General features: G+C 44.6%; 1 protein-coding gene across 1 annotated transcript in view; it reads left to right on the top strand.

Annotated features, from left to right (window-relative positions):
* SMYD3 (SET and MYND domain containing 3) overlaps positions 1-22,386 on the top strand; it is a 436,856-nt gene that overhangs the window by 335,558 nt on the left and 78,912 nt on the right. The window contains exons 6-8 of the mRNA XM_056852870.1: positions 11,890-11,957; positions 12,380-12,482; positions 19,191-19,301. Coding sequence (XP_056708848.1) covers positions 11,890-11,957; positions 12,380-12,482; positions 19,191-19,301 — 282 coding nt within the window. The remainder of the gene's footprint in view (positions 1-11,889; positions 11,958-12,379; positions 12,483-19,190; positions 19,302-22,386) is intronic.

Raw genomic sequence — 22,386 nt, 5'->3', positions numbered from 1 at the left:
TCCATGCTGGATAAGATCAATGGCCCATCTAGCTGAGCATTCTGTTCACACAGTGGCCAACCATCTATCTCTAGGAAGCCCACAAACAGGAAGACTGCAACAGCATCATCCTGCCTTTGTTCCCCAGCAACTGGTTTAAAGAAGCATTCTACCTCTGGTAATGGAGGGAGTAGATATCCATGATTAGTAGCCATTGATAACCCAGTCCTCCATGAATTTGTCCACTCTCCTTTTAAAGCCTTCCAAGTTGGCGGCCATGACCACATCCTGTAGCAGCGAGTTGCACAAATTAACTAAATGCAAATTAACTAAATGCTGTCTGAATCATCGAACATGCACTGATATGTTCTACCATTCTACCACGAAGTTAGACCAAAGCTTATTTCCCCCCTACTTGGTAAATTCCCTGATGAGTCAGTTGAGCTTTTGGCAAAGAAGCTCCTATTAGGAGAAGACCCTCAGCTTACGCTCCAAACTGCCAAGTCCTGCGCTGTTGCTATTAAAATACTTAGAGCTTTATTAGAGAATGGTTGCTAGAATATTTTACAATTTTATCAATTTTAATGTGATAATTTTAACCAGGGGTTGCTTTTATTGACCTTACTCATTTATATGTACGGGCAGTCTGTGATTCTGCGGTGCAAAACTATTGTGCCTGGAAATTTTGATGTGTTGGCACGTGATTGGTCAGTCGACTGTATTAATAAACTTGACTTGAATACTCTCTGAAGAAATACTTCCTTTTGTCTGTCCTGCATATCCCACCCGTCAGCTTCTGTGAATGACCTTGGGTTCTAGTATTATGGGAGAAAGAGAAAAGTTTCTCCCTGTCCACTCTCTCCGTGTGATGCGTTATTATATAAACCTGTCTCGTCTTCACTTACTTGCCTTTTTTCTAGGCTAAACAGTCCTAAGTGTTTTAACTGATTCTGATAGTGCAGCTGGCTTTAGCCTCCTGATCTTCTTCTGTCACCCTGGTAGCATTGCCAACCCTGGCTTAGAAATTCCTGGAGTTTTGGGAGCAGTGCCTGTGGAGGGGAGAGAGCTCAGTGGGAATGTAATACCATAGAGACCACCCCTGAAAATTGGGATTTCCCCCCCCCCCCAGGGAAACTGATTTCTGAAGTCCAGAGATCAGATCTCGGAGAACTCCAGGCTCCACCTGGAGGTTGACCGCCTTCTTCTGAGGTGAGCTCTAGGTGACAAAGAGCAGCCTTTTTTGTGTTGTGATGTTTCATCTGTGCAACTGTATCTATATCCACCTGTTCTTTTGAGTTTATGTGTCAGGTAAAAAGCTTTTTTTATTCAGGCCTGCGATAGTAGGTAATTCTAATGTAACAAGCAGGAGACCTACGAGGACTTTCAGGGGGCGTCTCATTTTCCCCTCCCCTACTATTTCATCTTTCCCTTCCCTGAAAGCTCGCATAGCCTTCTTCCTTCTATCCTTGTACTGACAGAAAGCAAGTGTTGAAATCTGCAGTACTGTTGTGGTTGCCTAGCAACAGCCACTGTAGGCATTTGTTTCTTAAAGCTAAACCAAGGATTTTTTCTTAAAGCTAAACCAAGGATTTTTTTTCAGGTTTGTAGAAGGATCTGTCTTGTCTGTCCATGGCCCCAGTATTTGGATTTATTTATTCACATATGGGTCCATGTTGAGAATTTGATATAGTGGTGGTTATATAACCATTTCTACCAGTGGGTGGTGCTGTTGCACATCTGAGTGTTTGGGTTGGTTCTATATTGGTTCTATGTTGTCTTTCTGTCTTCTGGGTACATGGACTGTTTAACTGTTGTAATTATTTTAAGATCTGTGCTGGAGGCTGTGCTGAAGACCACGTGGAAACCGTTTATTAAAGTTGACTCCTTAAACAAGTGTGTAACACTTGGTTTGGTTTTTATGCTCGTATCTTCTTTGCCATAGAAATAGGTAGCGCTGCAACAATCTTTGGATGGATTCCTTATTCCTAATTTTAGTATTAGTAATTTTTTTATGATTGTTGATCTATTGGTTTTCTTATATTCTTATTGGCATTTCTATGAGTTGCCTTAGAACCTTTGTTCAGAGTCAGGTTAAATTGTTATACTGCAGATGGATGACTGAGATTAGAGACCTGCTTAAGGCCAGTCATTAAGTTTATGAGTGAGGTTTGAATCAGGGACTTCAAAGCTCATTTTTTTACCTACCCCATGATGCTACCTCTTTATATCTGTCTAGTTTGAGTCAGTAAGAAACAGTAACACGACTCTCCACTGCTTAGTATTGTATAGGGATGTCGTTAGAATGGAGCCCCTCTACCCGGAGCATTGATGTAATGCTTTAAAAAAAACTTTTTAATTTGTGACATGAAACTTGCTGTTTTAAGAGTAGGAGTCTGTTTTTATAACAGAGTAGGAGTCTGTTCGCGTAAAGTAGCCCCCTTTATGGCTGAGAACATGGCTTAATAGGGATATGGGTAGCCTACTTTTTCAGCCTGGGGTGTGGATCTCTGCAGTCATAGCACCCCACATGCAACCTGGCTAGGGAGGGAAAGGTTGCAACTGTTATTGAGGAAGGCTAGCTGCAGCCCTAGTGAGTGTTGCGTGTTCTGTATTTTGTCAAAGAGAAAATGTATGTATTTCATCTCAGCTTCACTGCTCCGGTTGGTCAACCGGTCCTTCTCATCATACAGAAATAACAACATTCGACGGTTGATCCCGAATTTTAAAGTAACTTTTCTTTAGAGAATAGCTTTAGGATTTTTCTGTGAGCTAACTCTAGGCTCGCTGTGCTGGGCTAAAAACCTTTCTCAGCTATGTTGCTGTTTTCTGTGCTTTGTTCCGTTCCACAGATAACTGTGAAGCAGCGGGGGAGCTTCTGCCTCCTTCCTGTGTTTATTTTTTTAATCTGATAACTTCTGTTTGCTGGCACTGCTGGGTAGTTTATCCTTAAATAAATTGCATGCAGGGAAGCTCCTAGTAGCATCAAAAAGGTATCCTACGGAGGGGGGGTTCCGATCGTCCTTGGATTGCTGGGGCTGACTACAAAAACTGCAGAGCCTTAAAAGCAGTGCCTTCATTAGTGTGCATCCTGAATGACGATAACAAGATCAAGACTGCTGCAAGGAGAAATGCCTTATGCTAATTAGCCGAGATGCCTTTTCTTTATCCACAGTGGGTGCCGACCACTAAAAGCCCTTTCGTTGCTTTGCCTCATAGCAGGTAGCTCCCTTGCACATCTGCCATAATGGATTGTGGCTTCAGTGAAGAGAGCAACAGCTGGCATTTCTCAAAGTATGAAACATCTTGAGAAATTTGAGAAGACCTTGGTCAAAAACGCATGGTCACTGTAGCCTCCTTTAGTCCCTGTTTCAGCCAGGATCAATTTTTTGCGAACAGACGTTACCTTATTGATTGTCGGCTCAGCCCTGTTTTGACGCAAAATGAACCCGGCTTTTCCCATTCCTCTTCTGGCCCGAGTCAAACCGTTCTTCCTGGTTCGTCATTGGTCAGTTTGAAATGACCAATCATCAGGGGCGGGGTGTGTGACAAACTAAACAGGAACTCCACGTCTCCCACATTTTCTGTTTTCATGGATCGATTTGCACACAGTTTCAGCCCTGCTCAGTCAAGATAATGTGTCCAGTTTCCCCCCAGCTCGGGTTACTTTGATCCTGGCTGAAACGGGGAGTAAAGGACGTTCAGCGACCATGTGTTTTAGGCCCTTGTCTTCTAAAGGTGTAATCGGATTTTCACTGTGCTCCAATACTCTTTCCTTAGCTTAAAACTAGAGAAGGAAGGGCAATCGTGAAGTAGGCATGGGCTTATCTACTAATCGTGAAGTAGGCATAGCCTTATCTGCTGCATAGCCTTATCTATTTGCTGTCAGTGACTCTCCAAAGCCATATTTTAGCTTCCCAAGCATCCTGGAAGGCTGAGACATAGCAGTTTGTCCAGGCCTCTCGGTGAGAATCATAGATGAACAGATGTTTGAATTTGTGTCTCCCACTATCCCAGAACTTAATTCTAGGCAATATGCCACACTGGCTGTCATATTAGGAGCATAATTTCAGTGTGTACATTTTATTGGATACTTCATGTTGCTCATGGATTCACAGACATTTTTTTTGGTACCTAAACAACCCTTTTTTTTACGTTCATGAAATAACATGGACTTCCCATATAGTAGCAGAATCAAATTGTCTCTGTTTTTATCAGTTTCAAATTAAGTTATTTAACTAAGTGTGGCTGTACTGGAAAATTAATTGGAAGCTACAGACACAGAGCAGAATGTAGCTCACAGACCATAGAAAAACTATTTACTATGTGACATATATGATGGTCACATTTTGTTTCTAGTATAGTACAAGTAACAGTTCATGATTTTGATTTTATGGTGCAAAATTCTGTATGCTTTTATTCTTGTTTACTTGATTGCTTTTCGTAAGCATTTTCTTGGTCATTGAGACCTGCTAAAATGTTCACCTTAACAGCCAGACTATGCTGTTTTCATGGAGTGAAAGGCACATTTTTCTCCACACGCATATCTAATTCCAAAGAGTTGGAAGTCCAACGCTGCTAAAAATGCATGATCCAATAAATTCCTGACTTGTCTTGCTGACAACTTCCTATTCCAGAAGGTGGACAGGGAAACAAGGGGGTCTGCTATCTTAGACTTGATTCTCACCAACAGGGAAGAACTAGTCGATGAGGTTAAAGTAGTAGGCACCCTGGGTAGTAGTGACCACGTACTCTTGGAACTTACAATCTTGGGGAGAGGAAAACCTGTACGTAGTCAGACATGTAGGTTGGACTTCAAAAGAGCAAATTTTAACAAACTTAAACTTATGCTAGGTAGAATCCCATGGTCAGAAATACTTAAGGAGAAGGGAGTTCAAGAAGGTTGGGCATTTCTTAAAAATAAAATACTGAAGTCGCAATCCTAAACCATTCCTATGAGAAGAAAAAATGGGAGGAGCCTAAAGAGGCCAGGGTGGCTCCATAAACAGCTTTTTAAAGAGCTGAGAAATAAAAAAGACTCATTTAGGAAGTGGAAGGAGGGCCTTATAACCAAAGAGGAATATAAGCAAATAACTAGTGCTTGTAGGGAGAGTGTTAGGAAAGCTAAAGCTCAGTATGAACTTAGGCTAGTGATAAATGCTAAACGCAACAAAAAAGGGTTCTTTTCCTATGTACAGAGTAAGAGTAAGAACAAGGACAAGATAAGCCCATTGCGTGGACCGGAAAGTGAAATTGTAACAGGAGATAAAGAGAGGGCAGAACTCCTCAATTCCTACTTTTCCTCAGTTTTTTCTCATAAGGGAAGTGGTGCTCAACATGGCATAAACAGAACCTGTGATGAGGGAAGGGATTTGCAGCCTAGAATTGGCGTTGGGGTACTGCACAAACACCTGGTTTCTTTAAATGAAACAAAATCCTCTGGGCCAGATGAATTGCACCCAAGGGTACTCAAAGAACTTGCAGATGTAATTTCGGAACCTCTGTCCATTATTTTTGAAAAGTCTTGGCAAACAGGTGAGGTGCCAGAAGATTGGAGGCAGGCAAATGTTGTCCCCATCTTCAAGAAGGGGAAAAAGGAGGATCCAGGTAACTACCGACCCATCAGCTTGACTTCTATACCAGGAAAAGTGTTCGAACAAATCATCAAACAGTCCGTCCTTGAGCATTTAGAAAGGATGGATCTGATCACTAAGAGCCAGCATGGGTTTTTCAAGAATAAGTCATGTCAGACTAATCTTATCTCCTTTTTTGAGAAAGTTACTACCTTGCTGGATCAGGAGAATGCTGTAGACATAGTTTATCTAGATTTCAGTAAGGCTTTTGATAAGGTTCCACATAGTATTTTGTTGTCAAATTGGGAAAATGTGGGTTAGATCCTATTATTGTTACATGGATCTGCAACTGGTTGACAGATCGTACTCAAAGAGTGCTAGTTAATGGTTCCTCGTCCACTTGGAGAGAAGTGACTAGTGGAGTTCCTCAGGGATCTGTGCTGGGCCCTGTGTTGTTCAACATCTTTGTAAATGATTTGGATGAAGGAATAGAGGGGATGCTTATTAAATTTGCAGATGATACTAAATTGGGAGGGGTAGCAAATACGGTAAAAGACAGAGCCAAGATGCAGTATGATCTTGACAGGCTGGAGAAATGGGCTAGAACTAATAAAATGCACTTCAACAAAGACAAATGTAAGTTCTGCATTTAGGTAGGAAAAAACAAATGCATAATTATAGGATGGGGGAGACTTGTTTGAGCAGTAGTGTGTGTGAAAAGGATCTTGGGGTCTTAGTAGACCAAACACTGAACATGAGTCAGCAGTGTGATGCTGTAACTAAAAATGCAAACGCAGTCTTGGGCTGCATTAACAGAAGTATAGTGTCCAGATCATGCAAAGTGATGGTGTGAGGACTTTGGACCGTATCCCGGGGTTCCCCCTTAGTTGGGGCCCTCACTATCTGCTCGAGAGGAGCTTCCTTGGCTTCAGACCATTCAGCAGGTGAGTCTGAGCTGTCCTCACCTGCTGTGTCAGCCAGTGTGTCAGCTTGCAGAGCTTGCTGCAGCCGCTTCAGCCCTCCCGACTCTGGCTCGCTCCTCTGCTCTCTCAGCCCTTATCTACCCCTGCCCCTCTCTTCTCCCACCTTATAAGGAGCTAGCCTACTTCCGGCCCCGCCCCCCGCTCTCTGCTCGAAGAGTGGGCCGGGGCGCCCGGAGGTTGCTCCTCCACGCTCGCCCTCCGCCCGGCGGCCTCGGCCGCAGCTGGTCTCCCGGCCGGGACCCGCCCCTTCCTTGCTGGCCTGGGGCCGCCGGCCCGCCGAGCCCCCGCTCGCCCCCTTCCTGAGGCAGGGGCCGCCGGGGCCTCCAGGGACGGCATGCTCCCCCGCCCCATCTCCGCACGCCAAAGTCGCCGCTGATGCAGCCGGCCGGGCCGAGGTGCCGTGCCCGCTTGCGGTCTCCGCTCGGGCGCCGACCACCGGGGAATTCGTTCCCCCACTCCGCGCGGCCCTTGTGGGCCCGAGCCACTGATTCGGCCCCACGCCCCACCAGGCCCCACCGCACCGTGCACCGCCCTCCGCCGAACCGGAGATGAGTGAGGCCGGGGAAGGCCCGTTGGAGGGGCTCTGGGTCAAGTCCTGGGGCGGGCTTGGGGCCGACCCAGGACAGATGGTATCGCTTTACTCTGCTCTGGTTAGGCCTCAACTAGAGTACTGTGTTCAGTTTTGGGCACCATAATTTAAGAAAGATGTAGACAAGCTGGAACGTGTCCAGAGAAGGGCAACAAAGATGGTGAGGGGTCTGGAGACCAAGTCCAATGAGGAAAATTGAAGGAGCTGGGTATGTTTAGCCTGAAGAGGAGAACACTGAGAGGAGATATGATAACCATGTTCAAGAACTTGAAGGGCTGTCATATAGAGGAGGGTGCCGAGTTGTTTTCTGTTGCTCAAGAAGGTCGGACCAGAACCAATGGGTTGAAATTAAATCAAAAGTTTCTGTCTAGACATTAGGAAGAATTTTCTAACAGTTAGAGCAGTTCCTCAGTGGAACTGGCTTCCTCGGGAGGTGGTAAGCTCTCCTTCCCTGGAGGTTTTTAAGAAGAGGTTAGATGGCCATCTGTCAGCAATGCTGATTCTGTGACCTTAGGCAGATGATGAGAGGGAGGGCATCTTGGCCATCTTCTGGTCACTAGGGGTGTGGAGGGGGGAGGTAGTTGTGAATTTCCTGCATTGTGCAGGGGGTTGGACTTAATGGCCCTGGTGGTCCCTTCCAACTCTATGATTCTATGATTCTATGAGTGCGCCCTGCCTGCAGATACTTAAATCTGCAGATAGGGGCCACACTCACCCCAATCAGATGTGTCTGAAAACTGAAATCTGAAATTTAAAAAACTGGGGTTTAAATCCCCCCTCATTAAAAAAAAAAAAAAAGCATTATCTGCACACTGGCAGAGAATGCACCTACTGTTCCCAGCTGCCTCTGACCCCCACAAGCTCAGCTGGGCAAGGGGTGAGCAGCTCCTGCACCACAGTGGTGGCAAAGCCTGGAAGTTGCTCTGTCCATGGTGGCGTTGGCACCAGGAGCCATGGACAGGCCCTTCCGGCTGCAGCTGGGCTGGAAGGTCAGGGGAGGGGGATATGGGATTTCCCTCTTGCAAGTTTTGCGGACCTCTGGCTCCAGGTGAGCGGCTCCGGGCAAGCCAATGAGAGAATGGGGCTGGGGAGAAAGGAAGACTTGCCGCACCCACTTGGAGAGGCTGCAGACAAGCCAGCAAGAGAGCAGGGCTGGGGTGGGGAAGCCTCACCATGTTCGCCTAGGTGAGCCAGCGAGTGAACGGGGCTGGAGGGAAAGAGGTCTGGAGCTGTGAGGGAGGGGATGGAATTCCCCCCATGAGGTTTGCGGGCCCCAGCTTCTCTCTCTCTCTCTCTCTCTCTCTCTCTCTCTCTCTCTCTCTCTCTCTCTCTCTCTCTCTCTCTCTCTCTATCTATCTATCTATCTATCTATCTATCTATCTATCTATCTATCTCTCCCTAGTGTGGCTCCTATCTGCGGGTACCTAAATCCGTGGATCAGGGCCACACATATCCAAAACAGATTTTTCAGGAGACTCAGGGTGAAAAGTTTAAAAACATCATCGGAGGGTTTAAATTCTCTCCAAATGAAATAAATTGTCTGAACATGGGCAGACAACGCACTTACTGTTTAGATGTTGGAGGGGCCTAGCGATGGCTGCTGCAGCGGAGCCCCGGAGCCTGGTGGTGGCAGCTGTGGCAGAGCCTGGGAACCGCTGGTGGGCCCATCTGCTGTGGTGGTGAAACCTGGAAGTTGCTCTGGGCCCAGCTGCAGTGGCGGCGGGGCATGGGAGCTGTTCCTGGCCCACTGTGGCAGCGGTGGAGCCCAGGAGCAGATATTTATATATATATAAACACAATTAGATTGCATGTTACTGACTAAATCGGCTTACAGTTTTCTTCTAGATTCAATTCAAGGTGCTAGCATTAACCCTTAAAGCTCTGTACAGACTGGGACCCCTTAAGGACTGATCGCCTTCTCACATATGACCTACCTGCTCACTCCGGTCATTCTCAGAGTCCCTGCTTTAGTTGTCCCCACCGTCTGAAGCTAGACAGGTGGCCACCCAAGAAAGGGTCTTCTTCATTGTGGCACCAAAACTTTGGAACTTCCTCCCCAGGGAGATTTGTCTCTCTCCGTCTATTAGTGTCTTTTGCCAGGAGGGGGAAACTTTTTTTGTTTCATCTGGCATATCCCCCAATAATGGGCAATGGCCCTCCTTCTAATGTCATTTGTTTATGTTTTAATTGAATTTTATAATTATAATTTTAACTGTGTTTTTAATTGTTTAAATGTTTCGCTGTTTGCCGCCTTGTGGACCCTGATTGGGTGGAAAAGTGGCATAAAAATGTTCTAAATAAATAAATAAACATGTCTCTAAAGCGATCCTTACTTCCCCTTGTTAAAAACCTGTGGTCGCGCCATTTACTGGAGTGGTGGACTAACAGTCCATTCCTGAAAAATGGGCCCAAAGCCCTTAGGAGGCCAACTACGGCCTCCGCCGGCACAGGGGCCCACACTGCTGGTGCCCGGAAGGCGCACACCGGCGTGAGTGGCCCCAGAGGTGGTGTGCAGGGCCGGGTGCCACTCCCCGACCACTGCCGCCTCCCGCCGGCCTCCAGCTGCTGGCACAAGCCAGGGGCTGCGAGCTGGGAGGCGAGCACTTTCGGCTCGGGAACGCCCCCTTTTATTTTTGTTAAGGTATGCCAACTTTTAGCCGGTGTATCTCCCATGCAACCCTATGAGGGTTGCACGGGTTTTTGGTGCCGGGCAGAAATTTCGGCGGTGCCGAAACATCTTTAGGAGGCAACGCCGCTAGTTTGCCTCCTAAGCCCGGTGCAGGCATTCCTTTCAGGATTGCGCTGTAACAGTGTAACCACATTACATACATGCACAGATTGCAGAAGACCAACAATTGCCTGCTTAGGGAAATGCAGCTTCAAGAAAGGGTAATTGGAGCAGTCATAGAAAGGAAGGGATTCTTAACCCTTTGCTTACCAGCTACTGTAATTTTTTTTCTATCCCTTTGGAAGCTGCTTTTCCTAGGCAGCTTTCCCACTGAGTGAGTGCAACTGAAGGGCATGAATATGAGAAGTTCTCTTATTTGAGCTCACACCACTGGTCATTTATCTAGCTCAGTATATTCTGCTCTGGTTGGCTGTGGCTCACCAAGGGTCTCATGCAGAGAAAGATGTTTCCCAGCACCTCCTTCCTGAGATGCTTTAACTGAAGATGACATGGAATAGTCTCGGACGCTTCTGCATACAAATCTTGTGTCCAGTCATTGAGCTATGGCCCCTCCCCATTGGGTACATAGGCTTCTGCTTTAGCCATTCTTGAAGCCATTGGCATAGATTGCTCTGCTAAACCTATTGGCCTGGGGTGCAAGTAGGGTTGCCAACTTCCAGTTGGTGGCTGGAGTTCTCCCGCTGTTACAACTGATCTCCAGGCAACAGAGATCAGTTCACCTGGAGAAAATGGCTGCTTTAGCAATTGGACTCTATGGTATTGAAGTCCCGCCCCTCTACAAATCTCGCCCTCCACAGGCTCCATCCCCTAAATCTCCAGGTATTTCCCAACCCAAAGCTGGCAACCCTAGGTGCCAGCCATGAAGACAGAGAAACTAATGTTTGTTTTTTTCGTCCACCTGGAGGGAATTATCCATCCTTTGTGTGCTGAAAAGTCAAGTAAATAATTTTGTAACCAACATAATTGCTGTTTGAAACAGGCCAACCTTAGCTCAGAAGTATTGCCTGGAATTACGTTTCCAATAGCAGCAGGAGAGACATAATTAAGATGTATGACTTTTGTAAGTGATTGGGAATGTTAGAATGGGTTAAATAAATAACAGACTAATTAAAGTAGGGTTTTTAGCTTTTAAAAAGGCATTTTATTACTGTACGTATATTAATTTAAATTAACTGTGCTGTCAAGGACTGTGAAATTACTCTGTTGGCAGATTTTATGTTTTAATTTATGATTAACGTAACTTTGCAAGCATCCATAGGATGAAACTTCATATGCTATGCTTTTCCCCATTAGGGCCAGGAAATGGGACCTCAGCATATATTTCAATTTGCATTTTTTTTTGCAACCTTTCAAAGGATAGTAGTGTTTTTTGCTGCTTATTAGCTTAAATCTTTTGGGTCACTATGTTGCCGGTTTAATAGTCTTTCTGTTAGCAAACTTTATGAAAGGAACTAATCCACAGGATAGAACAAGATCCCTACGTGTTGGAGGAAAAGGGGTTTCTTAGGTATGCAGGAAAGGATTAGTTAATAATTTTTTTAAAGCCCCCAGTGGTTTGTTGAGGACTGAACATTCTTATACTCAGAATGTTGAGGCAAAGAGGAATGGGGAAATAAGCTTGCTGAAGTCACTCTGAAGAACTATCCATGGCTACTAGTCATAATGAATACTAATCATGATGCATACCTAGTCTCTGTAGTATCAGCGGAGCATGACTATTATATTAGGTGCTGTGGAACACAGACAGCCTGCTGCTGCAGTTGTCTTGTTTGTGGGCTTCCTAGAGGCACCTGGTGAGCCACTGTCTGTTGGACTTGATGGGCCTTCGTCTGATCCAGCACGGCTCTTCTCATGTTCTTAGCTTATAGAAAAGATGTAGGTTGAGTAGGTGGGATTTCCCTGCCCCCACTCCACAGCACCTTGCGAGGGCCCCACTTAATAATCAATTTGTTGGGCTTGAAGGTTCTTGGTCTAGTTTCACGTTAGCACCTTCTATTTTGAATATTTCTTTCGCTCGGTTATGACGTTTGTAAATGACCCTGGTAATCCTGATCCTGGATTTTAACCTTGTTTTTACAGGTGACCTGTAACTGCTTCAGCATTAGTAATGGAGAGGTACAGGATGTTGGTGTTGGCCTTTATCCCAGGTACTGTGGATATTCTTTCATTCACAAGCAAGGAATTTTACCCCTTTTCACCTCAGACTGCTGAAATAGAGGATACAGTAACGAAGAGAGAAGTCTGTAGATGAAAATAACTTGCAAGAATATACAACACAGTGGCATTTTTTTTAAGATAAAGAAAATAATTTTGCACATATGGCTGTATGCTCTACGGGTTTCCAGCATATGGAAAGGAGTAATAAAACAAGGTACACTGTATATAAAGCATCCCCACATCCTTCCTTCTCATGGAATTAGTTGCCACACGGATAGACACTTATTGAGGCAATTTGAATCGAGCACAGTTGTAGAAGTGGGTAGAGGCAGAATCAGTAGTATTAAAGTGTCATTCCTTATCTGTGACAGATAATTATTTTCATTAACCAAGACTGTATTTCCTTTCCCAGCATGTCTTTGCTGAACAACAGTTGTGATCCGAACTGTGTGATAGTTTTTGAGGGTCCTCAGCTCCATCTTCACTCAGTCCGGGAGATTCAGATAGGAGAAGAGGTAAGGTAATTAACTTGTTCTCCCTTCCCTCACAGACACCTACAGCGGCTGCATCTCCTTAAATAACTTCCAGACTGCAGGGCCACCAGCTTTAACACTTTGATGATATATTGATGCTACTTGCTATCACATAGCTATCAGGAAGAAAATGATAAAGGGAATCCTTTCTTCACACTGTCTGGGCCCCATAATCATTACCTCTCATAAATCAGCAGTTTTGATGAATTCTTCTCCCTCTGTTCCTCCTCTAGGCACTTAATTTTGTTTGTATTTGAGTGCCTGTACCCTGATAAAAACACTTATGACACTTCTGGGTGGAATGCAGCATTCACTAAATCATCGCAACAATAAGCATTTGTCAGACTGCGACCATGCTGAAGCAGTAAAGCTTTCATTGGCAAGGAAGGTAACAAGGCAGGGGTTGTTTCCTTATTGGTGGTATTAAAAATGGCTCGAAGAGATGCCCTTTAGACATGATTTGTGTTTTTTTTTAATCTGAGAAATTCCCGACACCATTTTCTTTTCAAAAATGGGGATATCGAAGACACTCCTCCCCCTAAATGCAACCAGTGACGGGAAATATGACGCTGGATTCAAGAATAAGACATCCGTGACCATTCTCATTGGCTAATATTGGCTCTAACCCGAGTGCAGATAACAACTGCATTTATTTTTTGCTGCAATGTTCGTGTGCATTCCTTATTTCTTGCCTCACTCCAATTTGTGGTTTTGTGTCTCCCTTTGACTGTAAGGAACTTATCTTGAACATTAACCCATTTTACACATTGTATTGTAGAAATCAATAGATTGCAATTATGATGGGGGTGAGAACTTGTGCCACTTATTTGCATTGACCTCAGTAAGACTTACATTGGGGTAAAAATTACAATGAGAATGCTCTGAGAGCACATTGAAACATAGGGCCTGCTGGCATAGATTGGCCAGTAGCTTCTTTACAATAGTGCTTTACTGCTTTCCTTATTAAAAGTTGTGGCAGATTTTCAGTTCGTGTGATCAGCCGAAATTATTCCATAGCGAAGCAATTTAAATCAATCAATGAAGAATTTCATTGCTGCAGCAGCTAAATTTCACAATAAAACGTATGCTAAGCCTTTAAATCTTACTTAAGAAAAAAAGCACTTAGAAGTTCGTTGCATTTCCAGCAATTACAAGTCAACACGGTTTCCATTGTATTATCCAACCTCAATCAGCCTGTGGCCAATTTTGGAATTTTGAGGAAAAAGTAGTAGGCACCACCACAAAATGGGTACAATAGGAGTTAGGCTCAGTCACAAATAACCCTTGGGGGGGATTTGGGTTATTCGGGATTCCCGGTAAGGCGGGCACGGGGAGCCCGCCTTCCCGGGAATCCTGAATAACCCAAATCCCCCCCAAGGGTTATTTGTGACTGAGCCTAACTCTTAGGCCTGGCAGCGTGGATCTACGTGGCGCTCCCCCTGCCCGCCTTTCCGGAAGTCTCAGGAAGGTGCGGGGGGGGGGGGGAAGCTTCACTTAGATCCACACTGCCAGCCTTGGGTCTTAACAAAGCAGCGTGGATATTAACAAAGCGCTCCCCTGCCTGCCTTCCCGGGAGTTCCGGGAAGGCGGGCGGAGGGAGTTTCACTTAGATCTACACCGCCAGCCTTGGCAGTATGGATCTTAATGAAACCCCCTGCCTGCCTTCCCAGGAGTTCCATAGGAAGGCTGCTGCCAGCGGCAAAAGCAATGCCCCCCTTCCTATTCAAGAAGCTTGCTGCCTCGGGCCTCCATGGAGGTCCGAGGCAGCAAGTTTCTCCAACAGGAAGGCAGGGGAGTGTTCTTTTTGCAACTTGCAACAGTGAAAGGAACGCCCCCCCCCCGCCTTCCCATCTGTGCCGAATTTTTTTAGTATTTTTTGGGTTTAAGTTTATTAACCCCAATTTTTTCTAAAAATCCGGAATTTCTGGATTTTTCAAAAAATTTCAGGTTCAATAAACCCGAACCCAAAAAATATCGGAAAAAATCGGTGCACACCCTTATAGAGGATTTCTTCTCTAAACAATCAGCCATTTAGGGGTTCATCTCAGACTTGGCTGGCAGCAGTGTAGATCAAGGAGGCAATGCAGGCACAAGCCACGACTGTCACCTCTTCCTACCACTCCACCACCTGGAAGCAAAGCAAGCTGTGAACACCTCCAAGGCTCACCTGGGACACAACCAGCAGTACTGTCAGAATCAGGCATGTTTGCTACCTTTTCCCATCTGCTGCCATTATTGGGGGCAAAGTGAGACCCAACGAATTGTCAGTATCTCAGGCCTTTCTCAAATAGCCAGCAGTGGCACAGCTCCCGGAAGAAATAGGAACAAGCCATGCCCATTACCTCCTCTTCTGCCACCAGTGGCTGGGAGAAAGCTGGCCCCATTTTGCATTATCATAACACCCGCAAGCAGCCACATGCTGTGCTAAAGCATTCTGTGCTAAGAATGATCCTGACACTATTTACTTACTGCAGTAATTTGCCTCAAAATATCTGCTGTCCTATTCTCTGCTCATATTTCCTCAGAATTGCTTCCTTCAATGCACCTACAGGGTGAACAATTGGGTCTTGCTATCAGTATACTCCATTCCCAGGAAGTCTTAATGCTAGTCTGAAGATATCAATGACCATCAGCTGTGGCAACATGAGTCATGAAGTAGGGACTAGGAGTTCTCATACTTAGTGGGCCAAAATACTTGAAATATGCCTGGGGCAAAACACTACCTGTAAACCAATGGAGTTTCCATCTCCCACTTTTGAGAAATGAATATGAGCCCTAGTGTCCATCGGAAATTCCCTTTGTTCTTAGTCAAAAGTCTTCAGCGGCTAGACATATTACCCAAATCTATATGGTCAAGGTCAAAACCTGTTGCCGATTCAGTTGTACGTCTTTCTTTCTTTTGAAAATGGTGCTTTCCTGTTGCGCCGACTGAGGCGACTCGTTCAGTTACATTATTGGAGGTGTCCTGGCAGTCACAGAACTACAGCCAAGGCCCGGGGCAGGGAACCAAGCTCTCCTGTTCTAGCGAAGCCGAAGTACTCCAGACTGAATGTAATATATACATTTGAGATCATAACCAGGCCTAATCATAGGAATAGGGAAACCATTACAGAAATCAGCTGTGGTTATTTGACAGTCTGTTTCTAATTATGAAGCTACTTGAATCTCAAATTTGCTCCCAGTCACTCAAAAGCAATTATAACACCTTTTTCTTTCTTTGGTGGCAGGCTGCGGTTCAGGTTTTGTGGATTTTTTTGCTATTTCAAGCTCGCAGAGTTTTAACTCTTTATGCATTTTTTTAAAAAGGGGAAAATGTAATCTTGAGAAGGCTAAAATAGTTTCCTGGAGTCTACTATGATTCATCCAGAGAGAAACTGAACTATTACTACATTTTAATCCCCCCCCCCCCCCATTTACTAGTTGGATCTCACTCTAAAGACTTCTTCCAGTGACTCTGAATAGTCTATTAGTGTTCAAATTGCCATTCACAGTTGGATTTCCTAGAACAACTTTTTGCTGGTCCCCTGGGGTGGCTACCTATGCACTTTATAAATCTTCATGTTCGGCATACACTACTCACGTAATAACTAGAGGACCTCAGGTATTTTAAACCTCTCTGTACTGAATTAAAACCTATTAGGCAATGCTTGTCACATTTCATATCTTTAAATTAATGCTCTTCTTGAGTTATCAGAACTGACAGTCTAGCACAATAAGTTCACCATCCAACAACCTTTTATTAACCTTCTCTAATAAGAAGAATGCTAACGATTTTTTTAAAAAGGAAACTTCAACAGAAAGTGGGGGATCACATTTTGTAAAAGCAGATATTCCTTTCTCAGCATCAGCATGGATAATGTTTGACAAGAACTGAGGCTGTATCAAGAGACCTCAAGATATTTAATGGAAACAGTAATAAATGTTACTATACAGTGGGGTGGGTTCAACCAGCTTTTACATTCAGTCTTCCCCTCTCCCCTCCTTACTGTCTCACACAGCTTTTATTTATTTAAAACATTTATTAGCTGCCTTTCTTCCTTATGGAAGAGCCCCGTGGCGCAGAGTGGTAAGCTGCAGTACTGCCGTCCCAAGCTCTGCTTACCACCAGAGTTTGATCCCAACAGAAGTTGGTTTCAGGTAGCCGGCTCAAGGTTGACTCAGCCTTCCATCCTTCTGAGGTCAGTCAAATGAGTACCCAGCTTGCTGGGGGTAAAGGGAAGATGACTGGGGAAGGCACTGGCAAACCACCCCGCAAACAAAGTCTGCCTAGTAAACATTGGGATGTGACGTCTCCTCGTGGGTCAGGAATGACCCAGTGCTTGTACAGGGGACCTTTACCTTTACCTTTTTTCTTCCTTATGGAGCTCAAGGCAGCTTGCAACATCAATAAAATATAAAATAAAATTTTAAATCGCAACTCAGGACTTCTAGTCAACTTGACCAAATGCAGTCCTAAATAAAACCATCTTTAACTGCCTCCTAAAGATTGAAATTGAGGGGGCCAGGCACACCTCCCTGGGAAGGTTGTTTCATAATCACTGGACAGCCACTGAAAAGACCCTCTTTCATGTCCCTATCAAACAGCTTCTTTAATTGATGGGTGATCTAAATTCCCAGGCAGGAAAATATGGGAGAAGCCGGTCCTTCAGATTCTCTGGTCCCAAGCCAGGGGAGGGGCTGTGGCTCAATGGTAGAGTATCTGCTTGGCATGCAGAAGGTCCCAGGTTCAATCCCCACCCGGCATTCCAGTTAAAAGGACTAGGCAAGTAGGTGATGTGAAAGACCTCTGCTTGAGACCCTGGAGATTGAGATCCACTGCCTGTCTGAGTAGACAATACTGACTTTGATGGGCCAAGGGTCTGATTCAGTATAAGGCAGCTTCATGTGTTCATGTAGGGCTTTAAAGGTCAAAACCAACACCTTGAATTGGGCTCAAGAGTGGATCAGTAGCTAGTGTTATTGCTGTAATATCAGGGTCACATACTCCTTATAGCTGGCCCCAACTAGCAGTCTAGCTGCAGTGTTCTGCACTAGCTGCAGCCTCCAAACAACTTTCAAGGGTGGCCCCAAGTAGAGTGCACTGCAGTAGCTCAGTCTAGATGTAACTAAGGCATGGATCTCTGTGGCTAGATCTGACTGAACCAGGAACGGATGCAGTTAAAACACAAGAGGTACTTCTGGTTCGCCTAAGTGAACCATTGCTGAATGCATTACCTGTAAATATTTTCTTGTTATTGTCTTCCCCTAAAAAACACATGATAGCATGTATGCTATTTTAGCCTCATAACAACCCTTTGAGGTAGGTTAGGCTGACAGCTCATAGCTTGCCCAAGGTAATTTAGTTACCTTCATAGCAGAGCGGAATTCCCCTCTCCCAAGTCCTAGTTCAACATTAATCACTGTAATGCTGATACCCAAAATGGAGGGAATGCCACCTATCCAATAAATATGCAGCTTGCTTGAACATGCAGTGTTTGGGAGCTATAGAAGCCTGTGTGCATGTACATTGACTCTCAAGCTTTCCAAACACCACTATGTAAAACATTCAAATGTTGGTGGCTTCCACTCAAAGCCAGGCTTGCATAGTTTCACACAGCAGGTGTTCTGTTTTTTTAAATCAGCAATTGAACAGTGTTATATTGATAATACCATTGTGCTTCTGTTAGCCTAACTGTACATCAATATAACACTATTCAATTGCCAATCATGTTCTCTGGATTCTGAGCTTTCATTTAAAAAAGTAAACTTCTAGCTTCTTTCCTTGTGGAGATATTTCCTTATGTCTGCAGCGAAAGTGGCTAGAGACTTTTTTAAGAATAGAAACAGCATCGGTATAAAGGTACATCGATATAATGCTATTAAATTGCTGATTTAAAAAAGAAAGAAAGAAAAAAGCCATGGCGATGGGGAGACAAAAATCATCATTGTGGGGAAATGGCTGCTGTGTAGGCAAGACCTAGAAAATCCAAACTTGCCCACACACGTGGCAGCCAGGTGATCTTTCCCCAAACATTGGAACAAAGCAGGTTTGGAAACGCTGGAAGGAAAGCTGGAGAAACTCTGGGAGGTCAATAAATGTACCATGTGGCTGTGGGGAAACAGGTAAAAATTCACTTCCCAACAGCATTAAACTCAGGGCAAATCATTCTTGTGGAAACATCAATGAGTTTTTTAGCAGCTATGAATTAGACCCTGTATCTTGTTTCTGCTTGCGCTATTCTTCATCCATTGAGGAGATGATCTTTCACTGTGGGGAGTGCATCCCCTGTGTTAGACACTTCCTTTCATGCATGACTAATGTCTTTTAAAGAACCCCAAAGTGCTTAGCATGAGAGGAACAAACTCCACAGCAGACGACCACCTTCGCATCAGATGAAGAAGAACATGAGTGGGAACAAGGTATAGGATGAAAACCTGCTGGTTCGAGCTGTCACGCAAAAGATTTCCCTGTATTATCTTGGTAAAATTGTCTTTGCCTCACTTGGAGTAAGAGACGTAATCTAGTGCTATGCCTGGATAAGGCTGTTCTGTTATCATTCATGGATGATTATACAATTAAGAATCCCTTGTGGAATTAAAAATCTGTTGTAGTTGTCTCTGACTAGGATGTTTAACAGTACGTATAGCTATTACATATAATACAGTCTCTTTGTCAAAATATAACTCTTTCCCCTGGTTGGTTGTGTGCAGCTCACCATCAGCTACATTGACACCATGATGCCCAGCACTGAACGCCAGCAACAACTGAAGCGTCAATATTGTTTTGAATGTGACTGCCTTATGTGCCGCACACATAGCAAGGTAAGTTTGGTCAACCAGTCTCTTGGCAGCAGTGGACAGTGTGCTGAGACTTGCCGCATTGCTGTTTAGAATCATAGAATCATAGAGTTGGAAGGGACCACCAGGGTCATCTAGTCCAACCCCCTGCACAATGCAGGAAATTAACAACTACCTCCCCCCACATCCCCAGTGACCCCAACCCTCTCCCCGCCATGCAGGATCCCACAATCAAAGCATTCCCGAGAGATGGCCATCTAGCCTCTGCTTAAAGACCTCCAAAGACGGGGACTCCACCACCCTCTGAGCATTGTTGCTGGTGCTGTCACAATTGAAGAGGAAGCAGCTTTGCCCTCTGGTCTGCTGTATGTTTTGGGGAAAGGAAAGCATAAATGAAAGAAACAGAGGGCATGCCAGTGATAATGACACAACCTACTCAGGAAAATACAGGGCCTCAGAACTGGAGAAAACTGTGCACATGTACAGAAAAGCCTGTGCATGTGCGCAAGGTGCTTTCATATATGTTTAGTGTATATCTGTGTGTGATTTCTCCTTTCACTAGCAGCCGTTTGCACTTCAGTGCATGCTGCTCCAGAGCTCCCTCTGACTCAGTGGTTCCCAAATTTTTCAGGCCACCACCCCCTTGGTTCCACAAACTCAACCCCAGCAGCCCTGCCCTATCCTATAAAAAGCATTATTCAAAATAGGGGTTTGCATGATGCACTAAAGAAGAGAACAATAAACTTTCAAAACAGTAACAATTAATTGCACATCTATTCAAAATCAAATTAAAACGTTTTAGTTGAAATTTATTCGACAAAACTGACTAACTTGATCCAGTGGTACCAACTATTCAAAGACTGGAAAAAAATGCTGATAGTTTCCACCAAATTTGACAGCAAGGTGCCATATCCTGATCTATTGTAAATTAGTGAACAACACAGTTGAAGGGGCCCACCTCTGGTGTCCCCTGCTGCCCCCTTGCCACTTAGTGCCCCCCTCAGTAATCCCACCTCCCCCCAGGGGGTGGTACTGCCCACTTTGGGAGCCACTGCTCTGACTTTATGGGCCTATTCAGGATTAGAACTAAGCTACAGCACTAAATTAGCTAATTCTCAATGTGGCCTCATTTGTGGATCAATAAATCCAGGGGTGGAGGAGCTACGGACAGACAAGACCAGTCCTTTCTACAGACCTGAGAAAAGCTTCAAGTGTGCAGGAAAATGTGAAATCTTTAAAATAATAAAAGGAGTGCATATAACTTGAAGACATTAATGCCCACAGTGGCTGTTGTTAGGCAACCACAACAGTATTGCCAGCCTTGCACCCTTGGTGGAGGGATGGGGGCAGGGCTTTTTCCAGGGTTGTTTCGGCCTTTGAGGGGAGATTAATCAGAGCCAGGGTCAGAAGCAACCATGGGATGGCTTGCTACCGTGCATCTCATGTGACTCACCCAGGCCTGGCTGCATGCTACTGATCAGCAGCAGCCACACCATGAAAGACAGTGAGGTGTAGTGGCTAGGGGGGCTGCTAGGGAAGGGAAAGAAAAAATAGTGGGAGGAGGATAAGGTGCCTCCACGATTCCTTGTGGGTCCCCACTTGTACTAAATAGTTAATAGTATGCTGTGGGGTGGGGGTGGAAAGGCTGGAAGGGTGTCTGTTGTGTGGAGAGGAAGGGAAAGTGATTGTAAGCGGGTTTGAGACTCCTTAAATGGGTTTGAGACTCCCCCAGATCTAAACTTACTGCAAAATATTTAGTAATATTTGATAATACCCCTTTATCAAGCTAATGTTAAAGGCCACATATTCAGCACTGCCTTCAGCGGAGAGCCTCAAATTCATTTTCAAGGACTGTTTACTGTTTCTTACTAATTAAGAACATTCTCTTCTTATCTGCCTGAATATATTCCTGTTATTTGGATGAGCTCAGCACATAATGAAAACCTGCAGGATTTCTTAGCTAAAGCTATAACGTGTCTTGTCAAGGTGAATGCCATAACAACTCTCTGTCTTTTAAAATGTATCAGACCATCTCATGTGGCCAAACCCAACTGCCTTGTGTTCATCTCCGCTCTGTCCTCTGCGTACATCGACCAAGTTGTCAATTCAATTACTGTGATTTCTCTTTACACACTTTTGCTCAGTGGGTTACAAATTTCATAAAGCTGTCAGTTATTTGATCTACATGCAATATGTGGGACAAACTCTTCTCTACAATGGTACCAAATTTATTGTAGTCCTTCAGCTTGCAGCCTACATGTCTTCTGGGACAGGCTGGAATGAAACTTCTAATCACTGTCCACTATAGTCTCGTGAGTAAATTCACATATAGGGCTACTGAAAAATCGATCGGTAACCAGTTTTCCATCACAGCTGTTTTCTGAGATCTGTATACGTGAATTCATGTTCGCCTGTATTATTGAAGGCAATTTTGGAAAATAATTTTCAAGGCAGGCATGAGTGCAGCATGTATTAAGGTATAATATAGCTTGAGGAGTGTTTATAGCTGTAATTCTTTGTCTTAAAACTAATTAGCCCGGGAGTGCTGTAGTTTATTTGGCATCATATTTTTTTCTAAGGACTTTTGGTGGTTCACAACTTTGAAGCATTGCAGTTGCCACAAAATGAACAAAAATAAAATGCCAGAGGAGTAGCTGCATTGGTTTGCTGCAATCAAAATAAGAAAGAGTCTTGTGTTACCTTAAAGATTGACAAAACATAAACACAGTTGATTTTGCCAGAGAAGGAAATATTATGTTCAGTTGGCAGAGAGATTTATACTCTGGTCTACAAACATAGAAGGGCAGGAGGAGCAAAGAAAGGTAGTTTCCTAGACAAGAGGTTGGATCCAGACTAAATTTTCTGCTTATTCAAGGCACTTGTGTCAGTGGATCCCTGCCTCCCTTCTTCCCACTGCAGTTCATAGACCATCTCGAAATGCTCCTCCTGGGGAATGGGGGACCCTCACAAACAGCATGAGAGGCAAATTGATTGTCTGCAGCAGGAAGGGAGAATTGGTGGAAGTTACTCCAACCCTTCCATTAGTGGAAAATTTAGTCTGGATCGAACCTGAAGTGTGTGGCATTACATTCCAAAACACAGATTTGTT

Source organism: Euleptes europaea, chromosome 7 (genome assembly GCF_029931775.1).
Source record: "Euleptes europaea isolate rEulEur1 chromosome 7, rEulEur1.hap1, whole genome shotgun sequence".
Lineage (NCBI taxonomy): Eukaryota > Metazoa > Chordata > Lepidosauria > Squamata > Sphaerodactylidae > Euleptes > Euleptes europaea.
The sequence above is the reverse complement of the archived record's forward strand: the minus strand, read 5'-3'. Positions and strand labels throughout refer to the sequence as shown.